The sequence below is a fragment of the Toxotes jaculatrix genome, chromosome 19, assembly GCF_017976425.1.
Source record: "Toxotes jaculatrix isolate fToxJac2 chromosome 19, fToxJac2.pri, whole genome shotgun sequence".
Taxonomy (NCBI): Eukaryota; Metazoa; Chordata; class Actinopteri; family Toxotidae; genus Toxotes; species Toxotes jaculatrix.
Window position 1 is genome coordinate 9,680,050 of NC_054412.1, and position 21,353 is coordinate 9,701,402.

A 21,353-nucleotide genomic window follows, 5' to 3' on the forward strand; every position below is an offset into this window, starting at 1 on the left:
AATGTGGAAAGACATAACCCCCTCTCTTTAGTTTGTTAGTTTCTATGGTAACCGTGTTCCGTGACTGTTAACCCTGGATACCTAGGTTTTGTAAAGCTAGGTAGGTAAACGTAGTAAATACTAGTAAAAAAAACAATGATTAAAAAAAATTATACTGGTAAAAATGGAAAAAGGGATACTCAAAAGCAAGTAAACAAACATCTGCTGAAGTGAAAACAGTTACCTGTAGCTAACTAACTTCTATATCGACGCATTCACAGGTCATGTTACCGGCCGCACAGTTAGGTCGTCAGATAGGTTACAGCTGACACACGGATAAGATCTTTCACTGTTCTGTTCATGACTTTTAATTCTTCCAGTGTATTGACATTTAATAAGCTCAAATGGACCGTTTTGTGGACAACCTAATAGAAGATGAAGCCGAGAGAGAGAATCTTCTTGCCAAACCCACCTGCTTCATCATAGTTGGGAGACCGGTAATTTCTCTCTCTTTTACACACGCAACACTGCACAACCAGAAATGGTTTCCAACAGGTAGCACATCTACTAATGCTTCATACCAACACCGCACAATGATGAAAATGTAATGTGGACCACATTTCGGCGACAGATGGTCTTCCTCAAGTGAAGATGTGAACACACATGTATCACATCACCATTTCCGAGCTGGTTAAATATATGCAAGGACAATAGGCCCAGTCCTCACGTCTTAATTTCCCATCAGTTAGAAAAAAAAGAAAGTATTGTTGCTGAAGAAACTGTGAGTGGAGCATGGAGCTATTTTGTCAAAACACAATGAATATCAAAACATGTAATTTCAACTTTGTGCCATTTTTTTCTGGTAGGGTGTTGGAAAATCCACCTTGGCCAAAAAAATTGCAGAGTCCTGGAAGTGCATCTTGATTGATGGTAAGTACTTTTTTTTTTTTTTTGTCTTTGTATCAACATCATGTCTGTGCACATCATTTCAAGATTTCAGATAGCCTATTTATCATCTGCTTTTACAATATTTCAGACACAGATCTGCTCAACTCACACATAAAAAATAAAACAAAGCAAGGCATAGAGGTGAGTTCCATATTCTGGATCATGGTACAGAACAGCAAACTATCCCTTTTGTACATCATGGGTGTTCATGTGTCATTAATGCATTGTCTGACAATTTTAGCTCTTAAAAATCTTATCTGAGGGGAGGAGTATACCAGAAGATGAGGTGCTGGAGCTGATTCTTGCCAGGCTTAACTCACCAGATGTGGAGCACTATGGTAAATCATGTACTTGAAGTATATGTAATCAGGCCCAGTACAGTGATCATGCATGCAAATAAAATGCTGTTTGTGGAGTGTGATCAAGTTTAAAAGAATGGATGTCTAATATAACCCGCAATGACAGCACAGCAAGCTGTCATTCAAAACAGCAGAATGGGAGCTTTGCCACTACTTGTATTTGATGTCTTAGTGCATTGTGAAACAGGATATGTGCTGAGCTGCCTGCCATTCATGTCAGAAGAGCATCTAAAGATTCAGGAGCAGATTGAACTGGTCAGAAACCTCAAGCTAACACCTGATTTCATCATCAATATCAAGGTTAAACTCATATCCTTTGTTCAGAGTAGCGCATTGTATCATTTTTTAGTGTTGCATTGCTTGATGCAGAAATTGATTTAATTAATTTCTTGAAGTCTTAAATTTTTAATGAAATGTGTCATTGTTTAATTACGAACATAACCGTATTCCACTAGTGTGCAGATAAGGACCTGGCACGGAGACTGTCAGGTCTGAAGCAGTATCCAGAGACAGGGCAGTTATACAACAGGGAGCAGTGGAGGCGTGAAGAGGTGTACATCAACAAGAAGAAGAACAAGGAAGAGGAAGTGGAGGATGAAGAGGAGCAGGTATGGCTCAAGGAAACCGCTTCATGCCACTGTATCCAACCTGTTCTGTCTTTAGTGTCAGAGTAATTTAAAGTATATTTTTTGTTTTTTTTTGTTTTTTTTTTGTCATTTGGACACAGTTAATTGTTTGATTTGGGCCTTTCTTAGTTTTAGAGGACTTGTTTGATTCTAATAAAGTTCATCACAACCTTACACTTTAAACCCAAAACAAGAAAGCTGTCAAGCCATGATTTCCTGTCGTACTAACTGGATTTATTTTGCTTGCAGTCTGCTGAAGAGGAACTCCAAAAAGATGTTATTGACCAGATGGTTTGGACACCAGAGAATCTGGCCAGTAATGCTATTAGTAGAATCAACGTGTACAAGGATACCATGCTCGGACCTCTGGAGGTAAGTTACCTGGGAGTGCACAACCTCTGAAAGACTCATTATTTAAGACATTGCATTTACTATGTTTGGTGAAAATGGAGCCTGTGTTTCTGAGTTATTAGAAAGAGTTTACTGTCCACTGTAGAGATGTATCATCTTTTTGTTTTGTCAGAATCCAAATTATGATATCTGAGATATTACTAGTGATGCACAGATGGAGTAACAACAGCCTAATCCAAAAGTTTTTTAGTCACAAACCCAATTTATCATAATAATCTGTTGTAAATAAAATCAGTTGAGGGATAAGAATTAATTGCCGTACTGACAAAAGTAAAAACAGTCATGCTGAAACTTCCACTGAGCAAGTAAAATGTAAATTAACTGATATTTTTTCAGGACTACATGATGGTCCACAACCCCCTCTACCTGTTGGAGCTGGATGGAAACAACACACCTGAAGAGCTACACTCGGTAATGACACTAAGGATCTATGAACCATCTTCAGTATTATAAACTATGTAATAAATAACAAAATTTTGAATGTCATATTGAATTGATTTTGTCACCATAGTAAGCTTTTAATTAGCAGCTAGTATTATTCTGGGGCTGGTTTAAATGTGAGGCAGCAGTGTTGTCTGTGTGAAGCATGCGTGTGAGCATAAATGTGCATGAGCAACTGTATTCTTTGGGTTGATGTTAGTTTGTTAATCGTTTTGTCTGTAGACTGTAATGTCCCGTCTTGGATCCATGGCAATAAAACGTGTCCCCGTTCCCATCCTTCTCCACCAGACTGATGATGAAGAATTGCCAGAAGATGTTGACGCGGTCTGATATTAATGACCATATTTTTATTTTAAACCATATTTTAACACACAGCCAGTTAAGTGAATGCTTAAAAACCACCAGTATTTTAAGCAACATAGGCTTGAGTAATGAACACATAGGTGATACTTAGGTGTGTGTATGCACTGATAGTTCTTCTAACAATCTCCCTCCACTGAAACCTCTTCTAATGTAACCGGAAGTAATTTAATCCTGAGTCCATCTCTTTTCTAGGAGGACCTACTGAGAATTATGTCATCTTCCAGGACAGTGGCCCCTGGCTTTAGGTGGAGAAGGAGCCGCTGGGGCATAACCTGTCCTGTTGCTCTGAAGGAGGGCCAGGTCATTCCTGGCAAGCCTGAATTTTCTGTGGGGTAAGTGTCATGTTGTAGGCTATGGCCTGGTCTACTCAGTACAGTGAGACTGTGCAAAACTGTCATCCAACTCTTATGTCAACTCCTGTACAGCTTCCAGGACAAACTGTACATCCTCTCATCCCAGGAGGCCTACCAGAAGTTTGTCACAAACCCCAGACGGTACTTACTTCCTCCAATGCCCAGACCCCCTTGCAGGGTTTCTATTACTGGGCCACCTCAGGCGGGAAAGAGCACCCTGTGTAAGCTTCTAGCCCAGCACTACAATGCAGTGGTGCTTGACATGGAGGAACTAGTGCAGCCAGTTCTGTCCAAGGCTGAACAGGAAAGGCTTGACAAAATCAAAGAGGAGACTACACAGGTCGCTGTAGAGAAAATCAGGATGAAGCGGGAGCAGGATGGCGGGCAGAATTCTGGCAAGTTGAGCTTTGTATGCTATTATTATATTCACCTGTATATTCATATTGTAGTATTTTATGCAGTACTGTGAACGTGAATTGTTCTGTCATATCTGAGTTAATCTTGTGATATTTTATTTCATCAGATGAAACCAATTCTGTAGAAGGTAAGATCTTAAAATACTCTTTACCATTCGTGTGTCTCTCTGACACAACCACAAATTCAAACATGATTCAAACAATCATGGATAAATGATCCTTTTTTCAGTCTTTTAAATACACTGTAATTGTCATAGAGTAGTCCAATGGTGCCACATTATGTCTCTCTGAATCTCAGATTCTGTAACAAAGCAGGCATTTAGTATTTGATATCAGAGTTTTTGTGTGCTAATGTTATTTTCAGTGACAGAGGATCATCCAGAGGTGAAAGCCATGGTGCTTAGGGCACTGGAGGAAGCCAAACAACTGAGCACATCTCCCTTAGGCCTGTATGCTGAGGTACTGGAGAACCATATAAAAGAGGTATGTCCAAGATCTGAAACATAGCAGCTCCATTTACACAAGCATTTTGTACTTAGTAATATACTTCTTATGTTCAGGATACCCAACCATCTCTTCTGTAACTTTATTTGAGACTGTAATTGTAAAAAACCATTGATTATATTAAACCTAAATGTTGCCATTTGGTGCTAATAAGGTTGATGTTACAGATCGAAGAGGCAGACGCAGATGCAGAAGTCAAGACTGGCTGGGTGCTTGACAACTTTCCCAAGAATTTCTCCCAGATGGATGCCTTACAGCATGGTGAAATTCTGCCAGACATCCTGTTTTGTCTCAAAGATAGTGGTGGTAATCAAGGTAGGAGACACTGAAAGAAGCATCACAACCATTTTAAATATACAGACAGTCAGTGTTCATGCTTCATTAAACAACACAATGTGTTGGACAGTTTTGAAGAGGCTGTATGAGATGAACAAGGAAAGTGTCGACAAAGCAGTGAGGAAGAGGTTGCAGGATGAACAGTCCGAGAAGGAGAAACAGGCCTTGTAAGTGTGGATAAAATAGTGTTAAACATTTTGTTTGTTATATCTGAGCAGCATTGTATGCATGTGTTGTTTTTGTGCTTCATTATTTTCCACATTAGAAACCAAAAGGAGCAAGAATCAGAGATGCATTCAAGTCTTGAGACAGTAGCTGAGGAGACTGATGGTATGCTTTAACATCTGTCTATGAAGCAGCATAAATTCCCATATGCCCTCCATGAGCCTGTAAATTTTTTGTTGCATTCCTTGCAGAAAATCCTGAGCAGTCTGACACCACCAGCCCTATACATCCTGACTTAATGAAAAATAAAGGTGAGACATTTTTATTGAATGCAGATGTTTTTCAGATCAAAATGCAAATTGATCTCAATCAGTTATAAGAGGGGAACACAAATTCTGATTCATCTTACACACTTCTATTCTCTCCTCTTTCTCCTTCTCCCTCTGTTGCTCAAGTTGTGATACTACCTGATCATTTGGAGCTGGGTTATCCAGATGGCCCAGAGATGAATGACTATAAACAGCAGCTGCAACAGTTTGTGTCCGAATGGGAGCAGATGCAGTCCGGTCTAATTGTTTCCTACTCAGTCCTTGAGATCGATGGCAAAAGCCCTGAGGACTTGCTTCAAGAGATGGTCCTTCAGATGGAGAGTGAGTGTAAACTTTCTCAAAGTATCAGTCACAGTCTTGAGTTTTTGCTACATCACAACCCTCGGGTCTTTCAGTTTATGAAAATACACAACAATTAACTGTCATTTAAAATTGTTTTGGTGTTTTTATTATTTCATCTTAATCAAGACCTACTGAGAATTCTAAATAAAATCAGATGAGGGCTTTATAATATATGCCAGACTAACAGTTACATTCATTACTATTCTCTCTGCCAGTGCTTGATTAAAGGAATTAATACGCAGTAAAGGAATTATATTAATGTGAAGTTACATCCAAGTGATGAGGCAAATTTTGGCACATACAGTACTACTTTTTGGCCATGCTGCCTACCTATGACAGATGTTTTTAAATTGATAATAAAATTAATTATCTTTGCAACGATGTGACATTCAACCACACAAAGAAAAAAAATTACACTCAGCCTCTGGTTTACATGTATGATTCTCAGAGCCCTTCAAATATGTGCCATGGGAGCTGTCGGCATTGGACCAGAGTGAGGAGGCAGAGGATTCTGAGGCCTTGGCAGAGCTGGAGAGAGCTGAGGAAGGCAGCAGTGACAATGACACAGCAGAGGAGGAGGAGGAAGTCAGTAAACTGAGAAGATTTTCACTTTCACTGTTAATGAATAATTACTACATAAACAAGCCTTAAACAGCATCTCTTCCCTCTCAACGTAACCAGGGGGACACAACAGCCAAGAGATTAGGTGATACTCATCATTTCTGTCCCGTGGCCTTAAAAAACCATAACGTCCTGTGGCCCTGTACGGACGAAATTGCAGCCAAGTACCGCGAGAAGACCTTCTACTTCTCCAGCCTACAAGCAAGAGACGCCTTCCTTCGAAACCCTACACCATTCGTTGCTAAGACTGAGCCTCTCAAGGTACAAGTTGACATGAGACAGGAAAGAAAAAGTCATAGTAAAATGAACAAAAATTCCTCACATTTCTTATCTTCTTCTGTCCAAGCCTCCTGCCCTGCGGATCTTCTTGCTAGGTACCCATGGGTCAGGCAAGACCTCTCATGGTGAGTGGCTCGCCCAGCAACTTGGCCTCTTCTATATTCAGTTCAGGGAGCAGCTTCAAATGCTCATCATGGCCAAGACAAAGAGGCGGGTGCCCTATGCTGATGAGGTAGAGTCTTCAGAGGAGTCTCCTGAGGACTTGGAGGCCCTGATAAAGGAAGCTATGGGGAAGGACGGAGAGGAGGAAGAGGAAAATACCTCTGCCAACATGAATGAGATGGAGGTCAGCATTAATAAACTCTCTCACTAGAGAAAGTCACCAGAATAACTGGTGAATTATGATGTCTTATGACACTGAATTATTGAGTATTTGCCTTTGTGTGTCTCCAGCAGGAAGTGGTACTGACGGATGAGGAAATGGCCATCAAAGCCTACCTATCTGATGGAGATCCACTGACTCCACAGATCCTGGACATGGTTATCGCACCATACTGGAGACAAGAACCATACAAGTAGCTGTGCAAATATGCTTATTTGCATTTTTGCTGAGTTAGATGCAAAGACTGACAAATTAATTTATTGACCTGCATTCATTATGTATGCATTTTTGTGTATTTGTGTCTATTGCTTTTAAGTAGATATGTATATATATATTTTTTTAATGAATATTTGTTGATCTTAACATTCTGTCTTGTAGGTCCACAGGTTTTATTTTGGAGGGCTTCCCACATCACCCCGATGAAGTGCAGTACATGTTGCAGCAACAGCTTTTCCCTGACGTTGTGGTAATAATGGCGGTGGATGTCACAGATGTTCAGAAAAGATTGTTGCCGACATACCTGGAGAGGTGGCGTGAGCGTCGCAACCGCCGTGAAGCACAGCTGAACCTCCTTCGTGATCTACGTAAGAAAAAACGGGTAAGCCAGTTGGTAATATAATGTTCCTGCCCACATTATTATGACACATTACTGATGCTGCCTGCCCTGAGAACTAGTGTATGTTGTGTGAATATCTGACACAAAAACTTCAATCTATTTGGTACAGGAGAAGAACATTGTCAAGAGAAGGGCTGAACTCATGGCAGAGAAAGGCGCTACAACAGCCAAAACAAAAGTAAGCCATCTCATCATAACACTGGTCATCCCCTTTCCATCACTGGTTAACCATTTCCTCTACTCTTTATCACCTAACTGAGTAGTTTAGGTATCGTGTTGCTGAAGAAAATGATGCAGAGGAAGAGGAAGAAGCTGCAGACAACATAGAGGATGAGATAGAGACCATGCTGGAAGAGGAGTTTCCTTTAGAAGAGGATAATGATGACACAGAGAACGAGGAGACTGAGGATGCAGCTTCTGAGAGGCTGGAGATGGAAATAGAAGAGCGTTTTGTGACTGATGAAAACAACCTTGTTACCCTAACGGTACAAAGACACACATACAAACCCACGAAGGCACTTAACTAACCAAACAATGATTTGGTTGCCACACTCTTATGATTTGCTATATATATATATGCTATTCATGTTTAGGACAAGCTCTACACTGTAAACTAGTTGTACTTTACTGACCCTCCTGTATTCTGCTTTGTGTTTTTCTATAATCAGGAGCTGCTGAGTGAGCAAAACATACCCAACATCTCTATCAGTGCATCTCGCAAGCCCCGAATTGTGCGGCATCAGCTGCTCCAGAAAATGCAACCTCTGCTTACTAACAGGGAGTCACTCTTCCAAAAATGTCAACCCATTTCATACAGCCTCGCACAGAAGCTGCTGCTCTTCTCTTACAAGTTCCACAGTGCCTTTGGCTGCTGGGATCCAATCAAGGTATTGATAATTCAGGAGTGACCTCATCATCACTTGGATGAGGCCTTGATAAAAGCTGTAGAAGTTACTTCTTACTAGCAAAACTCAAATTTCCTGTATGCATTGTAGTGTATTTTAACATATTGTTTATCCACACACATTTCCCTTCCACAGCAATACAAGGACAGAGACTTAATCCAGCCTTTGCAGTGGCCCCTCAATACCACATATCCCCTGATCTTCCATCAGTATATCTACTTCTTTGCATCTAAGGAGAACCGCAACACATTTATGCTCAACCCCTTGAAGTACCTTAGGCAGCCCAAGCCAACCCCATCCCTCCCTGTTAAAATTGCTGTTCTTGGACCACCCAAATCTGGAAAAACCACTGGTAAGATTTGCAACAGCTTCAAAATAATCCACTCAAAGCTTCCACTTTCTCACAGGCTTATCTCTCTTCATTCCTCTTGGTTTGCCTATGTCTCTCCAGTGGCACAGATGTTTGCTCAAAAATACGGCTTGGCACGGCTGTCCATTGGCGATGTTATGCGTATGGTGCTTAATACTCAGGAGCACACTGATCTGGCCTTCCAGATGAAAAAGCATCTCTCCCAGGGCCTCGTTGTGCCTGATGAACTGGCCATTCAGTGCCTGGACGTGGCTCTCATGAGCTCGGTCTGCAGCTCTCGAGGGTGTGTTCCGTTTACAAGCTTATTAAAACTCAAGGCCTGAAAAGATTCAAACCAATGTCTTGACAAAATGACTTTTGAAGACTATATTTACTTATTTGGCATTCCAGGTATGTGTTGGATGGCTTTCCAATGACACTTAAGCAGACAGAGCTCATGAGGTCTCAGAGCATCATCCCCATGGTAGTAGCTGAGCTTGAGCTGGACACAGTGGAAGTGCTGAAGAGAGGCCTTGTGGACAAGATAAAACCCAACAAGTGAGAGAACATTTACACATAATAACAAAAGGAATGAGAAACACAGAAATCTTAAAACCTATTTATTTTCTAAATAGGGACAGTCTAAGGGCTTTTTAAAATCACGTCTTCAAAGTTAATGTAATAAAATGTGTCCTGTTCCCCCCTCTCTCCTCTCGTTAAAGGCCTCACTTGATGAACGACAGCTCTGAGATCCTCCACATTCGTAACTCCTGTTACAAGCAGCAGGTGGAGCAGGTGAGGAAGCACTTCCAGCAACAGTATCAGAACTGGATTCTGCTTGATGGCTTAAAGAGCAAATGGTGGATCTGGAACAGCATTTTAAAGGAAGTCAGTATCAGCATGACATACATCCACAGCTACCTGGAGAGGACATGCAGTGGTAAGTACAAGAAGCCTAACCAGGCATCAGCAGGGCTTTTTACTCCTGAAGCAACTTCTTCAGATGTTTGCAAAAAATTACTTACAAATTCAGGGGCAGCAATTAAACAATAGACAAAAATAGAGAAATTGTAAAAAGAAGCAAGGGCCACCCTCCATGTGCATTTTAATTTTGCAGGTCAAGCAGCCTGCATCAATAGGCTGTGCATCACACCCAAGGAGCTGCACTGTCGGCTTGGAGAGTTTGGTCAGCACTGCCCTGTCTGCCTGGCTCTACATTACCACCTGGTGGACTGCTCAGAAACTGCGGCTTTGACTCATGCAGCTGAGCACAGGGGAAAATATTACAAGATGTGTGGTGAAGACCATTTAGAGGTCAGTGTAGAAGAGCTTAAGGACATAGATATAAACTGTTCAAAGGTGGAAAGTCGTTCTGCTTTTCAGATATTTCAAATTACATTTCTGCTAATACCCAGGGAATTTTATAATTAACATAATACTCTGAAAATGTAAAGGATAAAATTCATGTTGTACAACATTTTATATGATATATTTCTCTCTCAACCACAGAAGTTCCTGTCCACACCAGATCAATTTGTGACTCCTGGCTGCCCACACTCTCTCCCACAACCCCACCTGCTGCCAAGAAAGCTAACTGAGATTCAGGTGAAGAACAGATTCCCACAGCAAGCTGAGATGAAGGGCTTTTGTCCTGTCACTTACCTGGATGGAAAGCAAAGGTACAGTGTTTACCCTTATAAAGTTCAAGTCTAGCTCTAACCAGCTCCACTGAAAAAGTTAATTCTGAAACAAGATGATTAGCCAGTTTTTCTTACCTCTTTTCTAAGACATATCTAGGGCCCAGAACAAAACTTTGGATTTGTTTTTTATTTAGCAGTAGAAACAATTACAAGTTACTTCACCTTAGTAAATTTATAAGTGGTCCGTGGCTCTTTTCACTACACTGAAGAGTGTACATAATGTACATTGCAAGCACACAATTTAAACATAATGTAAATAATAATGACACAAAATAATTAAAAGCATACTTTCAGAAAACTGTCGACAGCAGTCAACAGCATCTGCAACCTACAGAAATTCACACCACATTCCAACACAAATAAAACAAACATGTCAAGGGGACTTAACTAGCATTGGATCTTGACTTATTGCCCTCAACTCTTTAGTTGATAGTTTTTTATTTATGGAAAACTTGTTTGTTCTTAGGTATGAAGCCTTGGTTCGAGGAAAGATGGAATATGCTGTGGAATACAGAGAACGGATCTACATTTTTGAGACAAGGCAGAAGCAGGACAAGTTTTTGAGGTGCAGTCTCTTTGCATATTTCAGAAATGTGTCAGTCACTGCCACTACAATAATGATGACAGGGTAATATTATTTTTGTCTTGTTAAATTTTGTTCTATTAAGTAAAACTTAGTGTTCACACATGATCTGTCTAGGACTCCTGAAACCTACTGGGACCAGAGGCTGCCCAGTAAAGTTCCCCCTCTTTGTGATCCTGTAACCCTCACCTCCCTTCCAACATTGGGATATCTGGAGCAGGTTAAACACACTAAAGAAATACTGCTCTAATCCCATCTGCAAAGATTTTATAATGTCAACATTTGATATGAGTGCATTTCTGAAGTGTTTCTCTGAGATATTTGCTGTATTTTGAGTGAAGTCTGTATTTTTTAGGGTGTGGCAGTAGCAGTCATCAAGGCCATGACAGCTGTTGGGTGTCTCAAACCAAAGTATCCCTTCCTCACCATACAAAGATCAGCGCTTCTCTATGTGGCCTTTTATCTGAAAGGTAAACAAAATTCAAGGTTGGGCCTGGTCGTAATAAAGGATTATATGTGAACTGCCTAAATTAAATTAGAAGGATAGTGATGATGTGAAAGGAGGTTATTGTTATTGTTGCTAATAATTCTTTAGTAACTTTTACTTTGAGTTGTGATACAGTATTTTTCCACATATATTGTTTTTTTTACTTGTGTAATAAATGAAAACTCACATTTTTACAGCTTTCAACCACAAGAGCACAGACTACACTCGCCAGAAGTACAAAAAGAAGCTGGCCTTGTTTGAAGAGAATTGTGCACTCCTTCCCTACCTGAGCTCTACAATGAGAGGGAACTACATGCCTCCCAGTGGGCGCCCCATTGACTTTGAATTCAAACTGAATAAGTTTCTGGCCTTGGAAGACTTGCCAACAGCCAACTGTGTGCTGTAGCTGTGCCTTTTGCACTTTTGACTACAACTGGTTACTGTATTTATATGGTGTGACACCTGTGTGACTAAAAAAGTAATTTTTAGTCTTGAAAAGAGAAGATTCCTTGTTTTGGTCCCTCTGTGAGAATGATCAAGAAAATGTGATGTTGAACAAGAGCAGTGTGTGGGATCTTCGTTTTTCATGACACTTTCCAATTCACCTGCATCTGAGACAGCTGGATGTGCAGATATCTCCCTTGACAAAAAAAAAGGTCATTTGAAAGGTTATATTAAGAGCTCTCTGTAATAAATCATCCTCCATCATTATGGCTGGAAAAAAATATTTTGCTGGGATTGTCACTCTTGTTTCATTGTAGCTTTGCCATACACTCTTGTGAACACTGCACTTTCCTTTTCATGCATTACATTTTACATGAATTTAACGTGAGGCAAGCATGTTTTCTCAAATTACACGTGAAACACAAGATAGTCACGAAAATGAGCTTTATTCTGTCAATATAAGTAACCTTAACTTGAATATTAAGCCACTTAAATGCTGAGTGGATACAGAAGTGTGCACAGTGGAAAAAAAAAAAAAAAAAAAACACGATCTCGTTTATCCACGCGAGATTGCCAGTGGACTTGTGAGCGCGAATTAGATGAGAAGTCCTCTGGTCCTCCCCACCAGCTGTGTTGTGTGCGGCTCCTGTAAGCTAGGTAAGCAGTAGCTCCATGAGCTTTTATACCACTCCTCTCAGTTTCTCACAACGATTTGAACTCCGCCACAAAATACTGACCTGCTATCTGGCTACATAGGAACTTTATATTCTGCACGTAGCGTTAGTCACCCAGCTATGCTAGTTCTGTAACGTGGCTTCGCTGATGTAACTTGCTACTGTTGTCTTGTTTTTGTTTAACTTGGCTTGCGGTCATCATTCTGGAAGTTATTTTTTTTTTAATCACATAATGGTTCCAGAAAGACATAACTCCAGCTTACAAAGCGAAAAAAACACAGTAATCTTTTTAGCCGGAGAATGAGAGTCGCTGATTTAAGTCCGACTAACAGGATGACTTTGTTCTTCTAACTCTGGTGTGGGTTTTCTTTCACTTTCATTTCTCCCGAAAAGTAGGTTGTCTAAAGATGTCTAAAAGGAAGAGCAGCTCTGTCAGTGAAACCCCCAAAACCAAACGGGTAAGACCGTTGCAGGAGGAAGAGGAGGAGGAGGAGGAGGATGAAAATGTTGTTGATGGTGAAACGGATGATCCTCTACTGAGCAGACAGGTAGGTACACTCACTGTCATTCTATAAAACTGTAGTTTTTGTCTCTTCAAAGAAATTATATCTATTTCTTTGCTTCTTTATCATTCTGTTGGTCTTAGTTGATTCTCTGAGGAGAAAAGAAAAAGAACTGCACAGGTTAGCTACATCACAGTGTCATGCTATGTGGTATGCACTGGAGTTAAGTGACAGAAATAACTTGTGTTTAGGTGCAAGGTGCTGGTAAGGTGGTGAGTGATGCAGGGATTGTGGAGAGCATCACGCTGAAGAACTTCATGTGCCACTCACTCCTCGGTCCGTTTGCTTTTGGTTCCAATGTCAACTTTGTTGTTGGCAACAATGGAAGTGAGTGAAATCATTTAACCAGTATGGTATTACTACATCTACGTCTGTGGAAACTCATAAAGTGCTTTTATAGAAAATGTTGGATCTGTGTAATCTGTGCTTTCTACCAACCTAACCTTCTTCCTGGAATACCCTCTGTTCTTTTGCCTGTATTATCTTCCATTTACTTCCTCTGTTTATTACATTGTTTACATAATTTTTTCTGTGCACAAACTGCTTGTGTTACAGGTGGAAAGAGTGCCGTCCTGACTGCTCTTATAGTTGCTTTAGGTGGGAATGCACAGGCCACAAACAGAGGATCATCCCTCAAGGGTTTTGTGAAAGAAGGTGAAAGGTAAATCTTGTACCACATTGTGTAACTGATTTTTTGGAGGTCCCGCAAATTTGAGAAAGCATCAGTTGTCTGTTGTCTTTTCTTGTAGAGCGAGTAGGACTCTCATATCCATCATAAATCTGAAATTGTACGGTCACACACAAAATTAACTTCTTTTTTTTTTTTAAGTTGTATCACTTGACTCAATAGATTTAATCTGTGTTACTGCTTCCTCAGCTCAGCTGATGTATCGATTACCCTGCGTAACAAAGGAAGGGATGCTTACAAAGCTGAGGTGTATGGTTCAGCCATCACTGTAGACCTGAGAATAACACGTGAAGGGTTGAGAACCTATAAGCTGAGAAGCAAATCAGGTAAAGACCATGACGGGTCATGGATTTCTCATTTTCAGTATTCTATTGAGACCGCTACTGTAACTTGGTACAAAAATATACATTGTAATATTTCCACCAAACATATTTAAGCTTGTCCACCGAAAGGTGTTTCCTTTATTTTGATTATTTCACACTAACAAAACACTGCTGAAGAGTAAATGTAAAAGAACAAAGTTTTGCAGTATTAGTGTGTAAATGTAACACTCCCAGTAACTGCCTGAATAATTCTTACTAAGCATTATTCATAAAGGTTTTTTCCTCCTCTAGGTCACATTGTCTCAACCAAAAAGGAAGAGCTCATGTCCATCTTGGACAATTTTAATATTCAGGTATGAGCAACTCAAGTCTTGTACAGTACAGTGTTGTTTTAAACTTTATTAAGTCTAAATGAAATTCTGTGGGATTAACCTGTCTAGCTAAGAAGGAGTCATTATTAACTTGTTTTCCTCTGAAGGTCAACAATCCTGTGTCAGTTCTCACTCAAGAGATGAGCAAATACTTCCTACACTCCAAAGGAGAGGGGGACAAATATAAGGTTTGTCTACAGTAATTATATACAACTACATTTTAAAATTAAAGTTTTTTTTTTTATCTGTTGTTCTTGTGAACTTTGACTGAGACAGATTTTCTTGCTCAGTTTTTTATGAAAGCAACACAACTGGAGCAGATGAGAGAGGACTTCGTCTACATCAAAACCACCAAGCATGTCACAGAGGATAAAGTGGGGCAACATAGTGAAGTAAGAATCAGCCTCACATGTTCATTTTTAACTGCATTGATACAAGACTGTGATATAGTTATTACACTTTTAGGCTTCACGGTGGATCGAATTTGTAATCCTTTAATAATAAGTTCAATAGCATAGCTAATTTTGTATGACCATAGATGTTTATGTGACTGTGACAGTGCTTGAGAGACTTGAAGCGGAAGTACCTGGAGAAAGAGGACCGGTACAAGAGCCTGGCATCGCTTGACGAAATGCACACCAAACTGGAGGAGCTCCAGAAACAAATGGCTTGGGCTTTGGTGAGATATTTTTTTTTTCTCTCAATATGGAATTTCCAACCCTCTTTACCCATTCCTCTGTGTCCCACTGACCCACTGTGCAATAATTACTTAAAAGATCATTTGTCTTAATATTTTACTGTAACTGCATGTGTTAAATTTTTTAGGTGACAGAGATGGAGAAGGAGTTGGAGCCCATGAAGGAGAAGCTGCGGTCAGACAGACATTCCACAGAGAAATATGATGAGAAGGTGGAGGAATGGAAGGTATGATGCTTATGTAGGAGTCACCATAAATCATCACCATGTATTTTTAGTATAACATATAATATACAAATACTGGTAATTAAATACCAGTTTGACAGCTCACACCACAGCTTTGCACTTCTTCATGCCTAACCCTCTTCTGTCCTCTAGCCTTTAACCCTGTACGTCAATGATATGTTATTATATAATCATGCAGAAAAAGATCGAGGAGGCTGAGATGAAGTATAAGCAGATCCAGGAACAGCTGGAGGGGATTACCAAGCAAGTCCAGGAGCTCCAGCCCAAATGTGCTGAGCTCAAGGCCGAGGCCCAGAAGCGCAATACTGTGCTCAAATCTAGTGAGGTCAGGTTTTTACAATTTGTCTATAGTATCTGATATCTGAGTAATGCAGTCCATATTATCCTCATATTTTTGAATGACAATATCTGCAAAAGAAATAGCTGTGTATTTCTTAACTTTTCCATCAAAGCTAACGCACACTCTGATCCACATTCTTTTTTTGTTGTCAGATATAATCTCGGGCAGAACAGTGTAAAGTTACTGTGATCAGTGTGACACTTGCACCTCTGTAAATGGCCAGTGTTTGTTTTGTTTTTTTTTAATGTTTGCACACTAGGTCACTGTCCATCGATGCAAAGCTAACCTGAGGGACCTGGAAAAGGACAAGGTTCAGTTGTCCTCAAAGATAAATGATCTCAAGCTGAGGTACGGTTCCATCTGTGTATTCAAATTGAAATGTATTTTCATTCCCCTTTGCTTTTCATCCTTCTAAGTTTTGCAATCACTTTTTTACAATTTATCTTAAAACCCTCCAGCATCAGTCAGACAACGGGAGTGGAGAGTCAGGCCAGGACAAAGCGTATGGAGCAGATACAGGCCGAGCTGGAGAACCTTAGACACAAGATTCCCACTCTGGGCCAACAGATTGATCAGTATCAGCATGCCCGCAGCCGTGCCAAGGAAGAACAAGCAAAGATGAGGTCTCTTTAACTGATGAAGACTCTCTTGTCTGTAGAATCATTCAAACAGAATTAGCCTCTAACATGATAAAATGCCCACCACCTTCTGTCTTCAGGAGAGAACAGGAAGTGCTGCAGAGGTCCATTGAAGCCAACAGAAGGAACCTGCAGACTATGGAGAGCAGTCGCTCCAATCGGCTGCGGCGGTTTGGAGAGCACATGCCCACACTCCTCACTGCCATCCAGGAAGCTCACAGAAGGGGCCAATTCAAGCACAAACCCCGAGGACCCCTGGGTAAGACTTGGGGTCTTCTGGGTCTAAAACTTAAGACCCATAAGATGGTCACTTTGTCTTTCTCAAAGCGACAAAAAGGCAACTTCTAACTTTCTTTTTATATTTCCTTCCCTTCTACAGGTTACCTTATTAGCCTGAAGGACCCAGAGCTGGCCCTGGCTGTAGAAGTTTGTCTTAAAGGCCAGCTGCACGCCTTCACCTGCGACAACCACGAGGATGAGAGGGTGCTGCAGGGCCTCATGGCCAAAGTGTTCTCAGGAAGCCGCAGACCTGCCATCGTCACCAGCCAGTTCCTACCACACGTTCATGATACAAGAAGGAAGTGAGGAGATGCAAATTATTCACAAGTATTTATAGAAAGCTTGTTCAAGGTTTAGTAGAATACTGAGTACATATTAATTGAAGCTTAAAACAGGTGGGACTGAGTCTGCCATACTTACAGTATACATTTTTGTGTGACATATCACTTTAACTGTGCAAGAATATCTCAAGAGTTATATTTGTTTGTCCTTTGTGTCAGGGCCGTGAATCACCCTGAATACCCCTCCGTGCTTCAGGCTCTAGAGATTGAGGACCCAGTTGTGGCCAACTGCCTGATTGATCAAAGAAGTATAGAGAGCATTCTACTCATTAAGGTAACAACCAATTTCTCGACAAGAAAAGTCTCATTAGCACAAGATACGCTATGTAGCTATGTATTTAAAGCTGATGTGAACTAAAGACAAAGACCAGGCAGGGTAGGATAGGTTGCATTTAAGAGACACACGTAACAACTGTTTTAGTTTTTAGTGTGCTAAAGGTGTGGTGCATAAGCATGGATTTTGTTTTTTGGGTGTGTGTGTGTGTGTCTAGAATCGCACAGAGGCTCGGAGAGTGATGCAGGGCAAAAACCCTCCTCACAACTGTATCCTGGCCTTCACTAGGGAGGGAGACCAGATCTACAATAACCGCAGTTACACTGCCGAGCAGACCCGAGCCAATCACCTCTCAGGAGATGTTGAGGAGGAGATCAGGTGTGTGTCTGTGTGAAGTTAGACATCACTCCTGGGTACTTCTGGTCACCAGAGGCATCTCCTGCTGATTTCTTGTTGTTGTAGTATTTGATGAAAGGAATCTTGTCTATGTCTTGACACAATAAAACAACAACATAGAAGCTGGAATCAATTAGCTTCAGTTATTAAGTTATTCCTTTCTTTCCTCTCAGGCATTTGCAGAGGGAGCTGGAGAACCAGAGAGCTCAGGCAACTCGCTTCCAGCAACAAATGAAAAAGTTAGATGAAGAAATCAAACAGAACGAAGGACTGCTGAGAAGAGCTGACATAGACAAGAAGACTGCCAGTGTAACACCTTTACCTCTTACAAATCAGTGTTCATCTTATTCTGAAATATTTATCTCTTTCTGAAAAATTGAGAATTTGCCCCCCCTGAAGTCTGTGTAATTTGTTTAGGATAAGGCCACGAAACTACAGCTGGAGCTGACAGACCTACAGAATGTGGAGGAGCCTCAGTCAGAGGACCTCAGGCCCCTGGTTTGTACAGAACACATCAATACAGTCCAATACGTAGATGTGAATCACATCATATGCTGCTGTTGAAATGTTACAAAAAAAATACTTGTTTGGTTGTGGCTTGTTGCTGCGACTACTCTGCCACAGGAGGAGGATCTTCAGGAGATCATTACAAAGATCGCGCCCAAGCGTGCTGAGTACGAAGAGGCACGAACTCAGATGGCCGACCTCAGGGTCTCATATGAGAAGGCAGAGCAGGAGTACCAGCAGCACAAAGAGCAGATCAACACCATCACTGAGGACGCTGACCCGGTCAAGGTACTGCTACAACCTTGAGGATTTTCTCGAGGACATCGCTCTCCATTCGTAATTTTTAATCTGAAATATGCTGAATTCTAGAGGTGCTGAAATATAATACATGGACACTGCTTTTCCACAAGCTCAAGGTGACACATCCACCCCCAGGTAAATGAGTGCAGGGCATGTGGTAATTCGTTGTGTGCTTGTCCCACTACAGGAGGAGCTGAGTAAGATTGACCAAGAGGTGATGAAGTGCAAGCATCACAAGAAACACTACGACGAGAAGCGCAGCGCCCATCTCTGCAACATCCAGGCCCTCGAGGCCAACCTGAAAAGCAAGGACCAGGAACTTCAGGTATGCCATATAGAGATGCCTTGTAGTTTTACCTGCATTTCATGTCAGAAATTGATGGTTTGTTTTACTCTGTGGTTCAGACATCTGTGTCCAAGGCTACAGAGATCTGTCCAGAGCGCCTGGAAGTGCGACGGACGGCCAGGAGTCTCGATAGTGAGATAAACCGTCTCAAGGTTAAGATCTCTACCCAGCAGGAACATCAGGGAGACCGGGAGGAGGTTGTGAGGTAAGTTACCTCGACCCCTGCGGTAACTGTAGCCATGTAGTGTCATAACTGGGGCTAATTTCATTGACATTACATGTTTTCTTTTGTCATTAAACTTGGCAGACCACAACACAGACACCACATCAGCTCATCTAAACAAGTAAAACTTCCTCCTCCTTATCTTGGTTTCCTCTCCTAGGCAGTACCATGAGGCTCTGGAGAACTACAAGAACCTTGCACAGCAAATGAAGAACCTCAGCAGCTTCATCAAATGCCTCGACGGCGTTATGAACCACAGACTCCAGGTTTATGCTGAGCTCAGGAGGCAAGTTGGCATCCCCCCCACCCACCCCCTTGCTTATTCTCATTCTTTCTTCATTCTCTTGCCATCCATCTGATCCCTTTTCTCTGCATGTTATGTTGTCTTAGGTTCCTCTCAGCCCGCTGTAAATACTACTTTGACAGCATGCTGGCCCAGAGGGGCTACACTGGAAGTATGAGCTTTGACCACAAGAATGAAACTCTTTCCATCTCAGTAAGAGCAACATTTGATTCATGAGTTTAACATCACTTTAAGCCTCATTTTCCCAAAAATAAAACAGATTTCTCATCTGCTGCTATGTAGGTGCAGCCAGGTCAGGGAAACAAGGCTGACCTGAGCGACATGCGCTCTCTGTCCGGAGGCGAGCGCTCCTTCTCCACTGTTTGCTTTGTGCTCTCTCTTTGGGCCATCACTGAGGCGCCTTTCCGCTGCCTCGACGAGTTTGATGTTTACATGGTAATAAGAGACTGTTTTTATTGGTATTGTTAAGTCCATTAATTAAATGCCTAAACTTTGAAGTGAAATCATTTCTAGTCATATCAGCAAATACTGTAGGAATTAGAGGGGAAGGGCAAGTTGGGAGAAAGTTCATATAGAAGGCGCTCGACAGCTGAAGACCTGCCTCACTGTGTTTAGCCTTATTTATCAAACAATAATGTCAATGCTGGGTTTTGTTCACTTAGGACATGGTGAACAGGAGGATATCAATGGACATGATGCTGAAGGTGGCTGCTGGTCAGCGCTACAGACAGTTCATTTTCCTCACACCACAGAGCATGGGGTAATCACTGATACAACATCCTTTTGTTTATATATTTTTAGATATCAAAGCAGTTTGACCACCCACTTACTGATTTATTGACATAGTTGCTGTATATTAACTTAATGAATTAACTACGATAGACTAATCACTTCAGCAATAAAGACAGTGATTTTTAGTCCACTGCATGGTTTCCGTGGGAAACATCACAAGCCTCTTAACCTCAAACGTACGACCGCATTGTCATCTTTGTTGTTTTTCTTCGCTTTTTTTTTCCAGTACTCTTCCTGAGAGCAAAATCATTCGCATCCTGCAACTGAAAGATCCAGACCGTGGCCAAAACAACACACAAAGAGATCAAGATCAGGACCAGTAGTGTTGCTAGCTCAATTTAACATCAAATGAGACCACTAGCAGGAGTTAAGACCCTCCATGAGTCTAACCCCAGGACAGGCCACACAGCCTGGCAAGTCAGAGTTGTACGCTGATTATTGTTTTTAGGTAAAAGTTGAAGAAATGCCGCTACAAAATGTGCTTCATTCCTCAGAAGGTTTACTTCCAAATAAACAAGAATAATTGTTAAAAATCGTGTTTCAGAGGCAGTGTAAGTTAAATGTTTTGTACAATATAATCGAGTTACATTGAGGGGTTTTTACGGGGGGAGGGGAATTTTTACATCATTTGTCAAAATAACTTAATGGCTTGAAAATTGTTATGTTCATTAAATGTTCATTAAACCAAACAATACGCAAATGCTGTGTTGGTGGGTTTTTTAAAGCATGGAAACATATTTCAGGACAAAACAGGATTGTACCGGACACATAATGTATATAATGTACTTTTAACTTACATTATGTGAGGGTGGGTTGTTAAAGGAATAAATACATGGTAATTTAGGTTCTCTACTATGTCTTTTGTTGTTTATGAAATCAAATAGGTCATAGTTCATGTTCTTGTTCTTTTTGACAATGTGACAGGACACATTAAAAATATAATCCTTGATGTTTTTCCTCAACTCTACCTATTATTCACTGGATAAATGTCATTTTGATTTAGATCTAAATTAAAACGTTCAACCTGAAACTCTGAGACATATAAAAGGTCAGTCTTGTGAGGAGGAAGGATTTGCAGCTTTAAGGACTCTGTGCCAAATCTCCCACACGAGGC

General features: G+C 41.0%; 2 protein-coding genes across 3 annotated transcripts; both read left to right on the forward strand.

Moving 5' to 3' along the window:
- The first annotated feature begins 383 nt into the window (after nucleotides 1–383).
- On the forward strand, nucleotides 384–11,900 carry ak9 (adenylate kinase 9). The gene is made up of 36 exons (XM_041064988.1): nucleotides 384–476; nucleotides 846–909; nucleotides 1,016–1,068; nucleotides 1,169–1,265; nucleotides 1,474–1,586; nucleotides 1,742–1,894; nucleotides 2,162–2,284; nucleotides 2,660–2,734; nucleotides 2,987–3,088; nucleotides 3,320–3,459; nucleotides 3,553–3,875; nucleotides 4,004–4,024; nucleotides 4,267–4,379; nucleotides 4,568–4,715; nucleotides 4,807–4,903; nucleotides 5,002–5,066; nucleotides 5,153–5,212; nucleotides 5,357–5,551; nucleotides 6,021–6,157; nucleotides 6,254–6,454; nucleotides 6,540–6,818; nucleotides 6,926–7,047; nucleotides 7,233–7,452; nucleotides 7,580–7,648; nucleotides 7,734–7,955; nucleotides 8,139–8,357; nucleotides 8,511–8,727; nucleotides 8,827–9,028; nucleotides 9,136–9,282; nucleotides 9,447–9,664; nucleotides 9,842–10,038; nucleotides 10,234–10,403; nucleotides 10,891–10,989; nucleotides 11,125–11,227; nucleotides 11,363–11,477; nucleotides 11,692–11,900. The coding sequence occupies exons 1-36, from the start codon at nucleotides 384–386 to the stop codon at nucleotides 11,898–11,900; spliced, it is 5,181 nt and encodes a 1,726-aa protein (XP_040920922.1).
- A 627-nt stretch (nucleotides 11,901–12,527) lies between these two features.
- On the forward strand, nucleotides 12,528–21,024 carry si:dkey-119f1.1 (uncharacterized protein LOC557127 homolog). 2 transcript variants are annotated; one of them, XM_041065092.1, is made up of 27 exons: nucleotides 12,528–12,595; nucleotides 13,009–13,160; nucleotides 13,367–13,502; nucleotides 13,731–13,836; nucleotides 14,053–14,189; nucleotides 14,478–14,539; nucleotides 14,665–14,745; nucleotides 14,848–14,949; nucleotides 15,117–15,236; nucleotides 15,383–15,481; nucleotides 15,678–15,824; nucleotides 16,099–16,187; nucleotides 16,298–16,462; nucleotides 16,558–16,736; nucleotides 16,857–17,058; nucleotides 17,257–17,371; nucleotides 17,589–17,749; nucleotides 17,941–18,076; nucleotides 18,185–18,265; nucleotides 18,392–18,562; nucleotides 18,762–18,899; nucleotides 18,980–19,125; nucleotides 19,304–19,429; nucleotides 19,534–19,639; nucleotides 19,730–19,882; nucleotides 20,110–20,207; nucleotides 20,466–21,024. In XM_041065092.1, the coding sequence occupies exons 1-27, from the start codon at nucleotides 12,538–12,540 to the stop codon at nucleotides 20,560–20,562; spliced, it is 3,363 nt and encodes a 1,120-aa protein (XP_040921026.1). In that variant the 5' UTR covers nucleotides 12,528–12,537; the 3' UTR covers nucleotides 20,563–21,024. The 2 variants fall into 2 exon arrangements, with proteins under 2 accessions (XP_040921026.1, XP_040921027.1); XM_041065093.1 differs by having other exon boundaries at nucleotides 12,545–12,595; nucleotides 13,006–13,160.
- The last annotated feature ends 329 nt before the right edge of the window (nucleotides 21,025–21,353 follow it).

Excerpts from the sequence above, each read along its gene's own strand:
- ak9 (XM_041064988.1), top strand. The coding sequence starts at position 384 with ATGGACCGTTTTGTGGACAACCTAATAGAAGATGAAGCCGAGAGAGAG. Across the intron at positions 1,266-1,473 it reads ACCAGATGTGGAGCACTATG|GATATGTGCTGAGCTGCCTG; the intron begins GTAAATCATGTA and ends ATTGTGAAACAG. Across the intron at positions 5,552-6,020 it reads GATGGTCCTTCAGATGGAGA|AGCCCTTCAAATATGTGCCA; the intron begins GTGAGTGTAAAC and ends TATGATTCTCAG.
- si:dkey-119f1.1 (XM_041065092.1), top strand. The coding sequence starts at position 12,538 with ATGAGAAGTCCTCTGGTCCTCCCCACCAGCTGTGTTGTGTGCGGCTCC. Across the intron at positions 14,540-14,664 it reads TGGACAATTTTAATATTCAG|GTCAACAATCCTGTGTCAGT; the intron begins GTATGAGCAACT and ends TTTCCTCTGAAG. Across the intron at positions 16,463-16,557 it reads GAAGAACAAGCAAAGATGAG|GAGAGAACAGGAAGTGCTGC; the intron begins GTCTCTTTAACT and ends TTCTGTCTTCAG.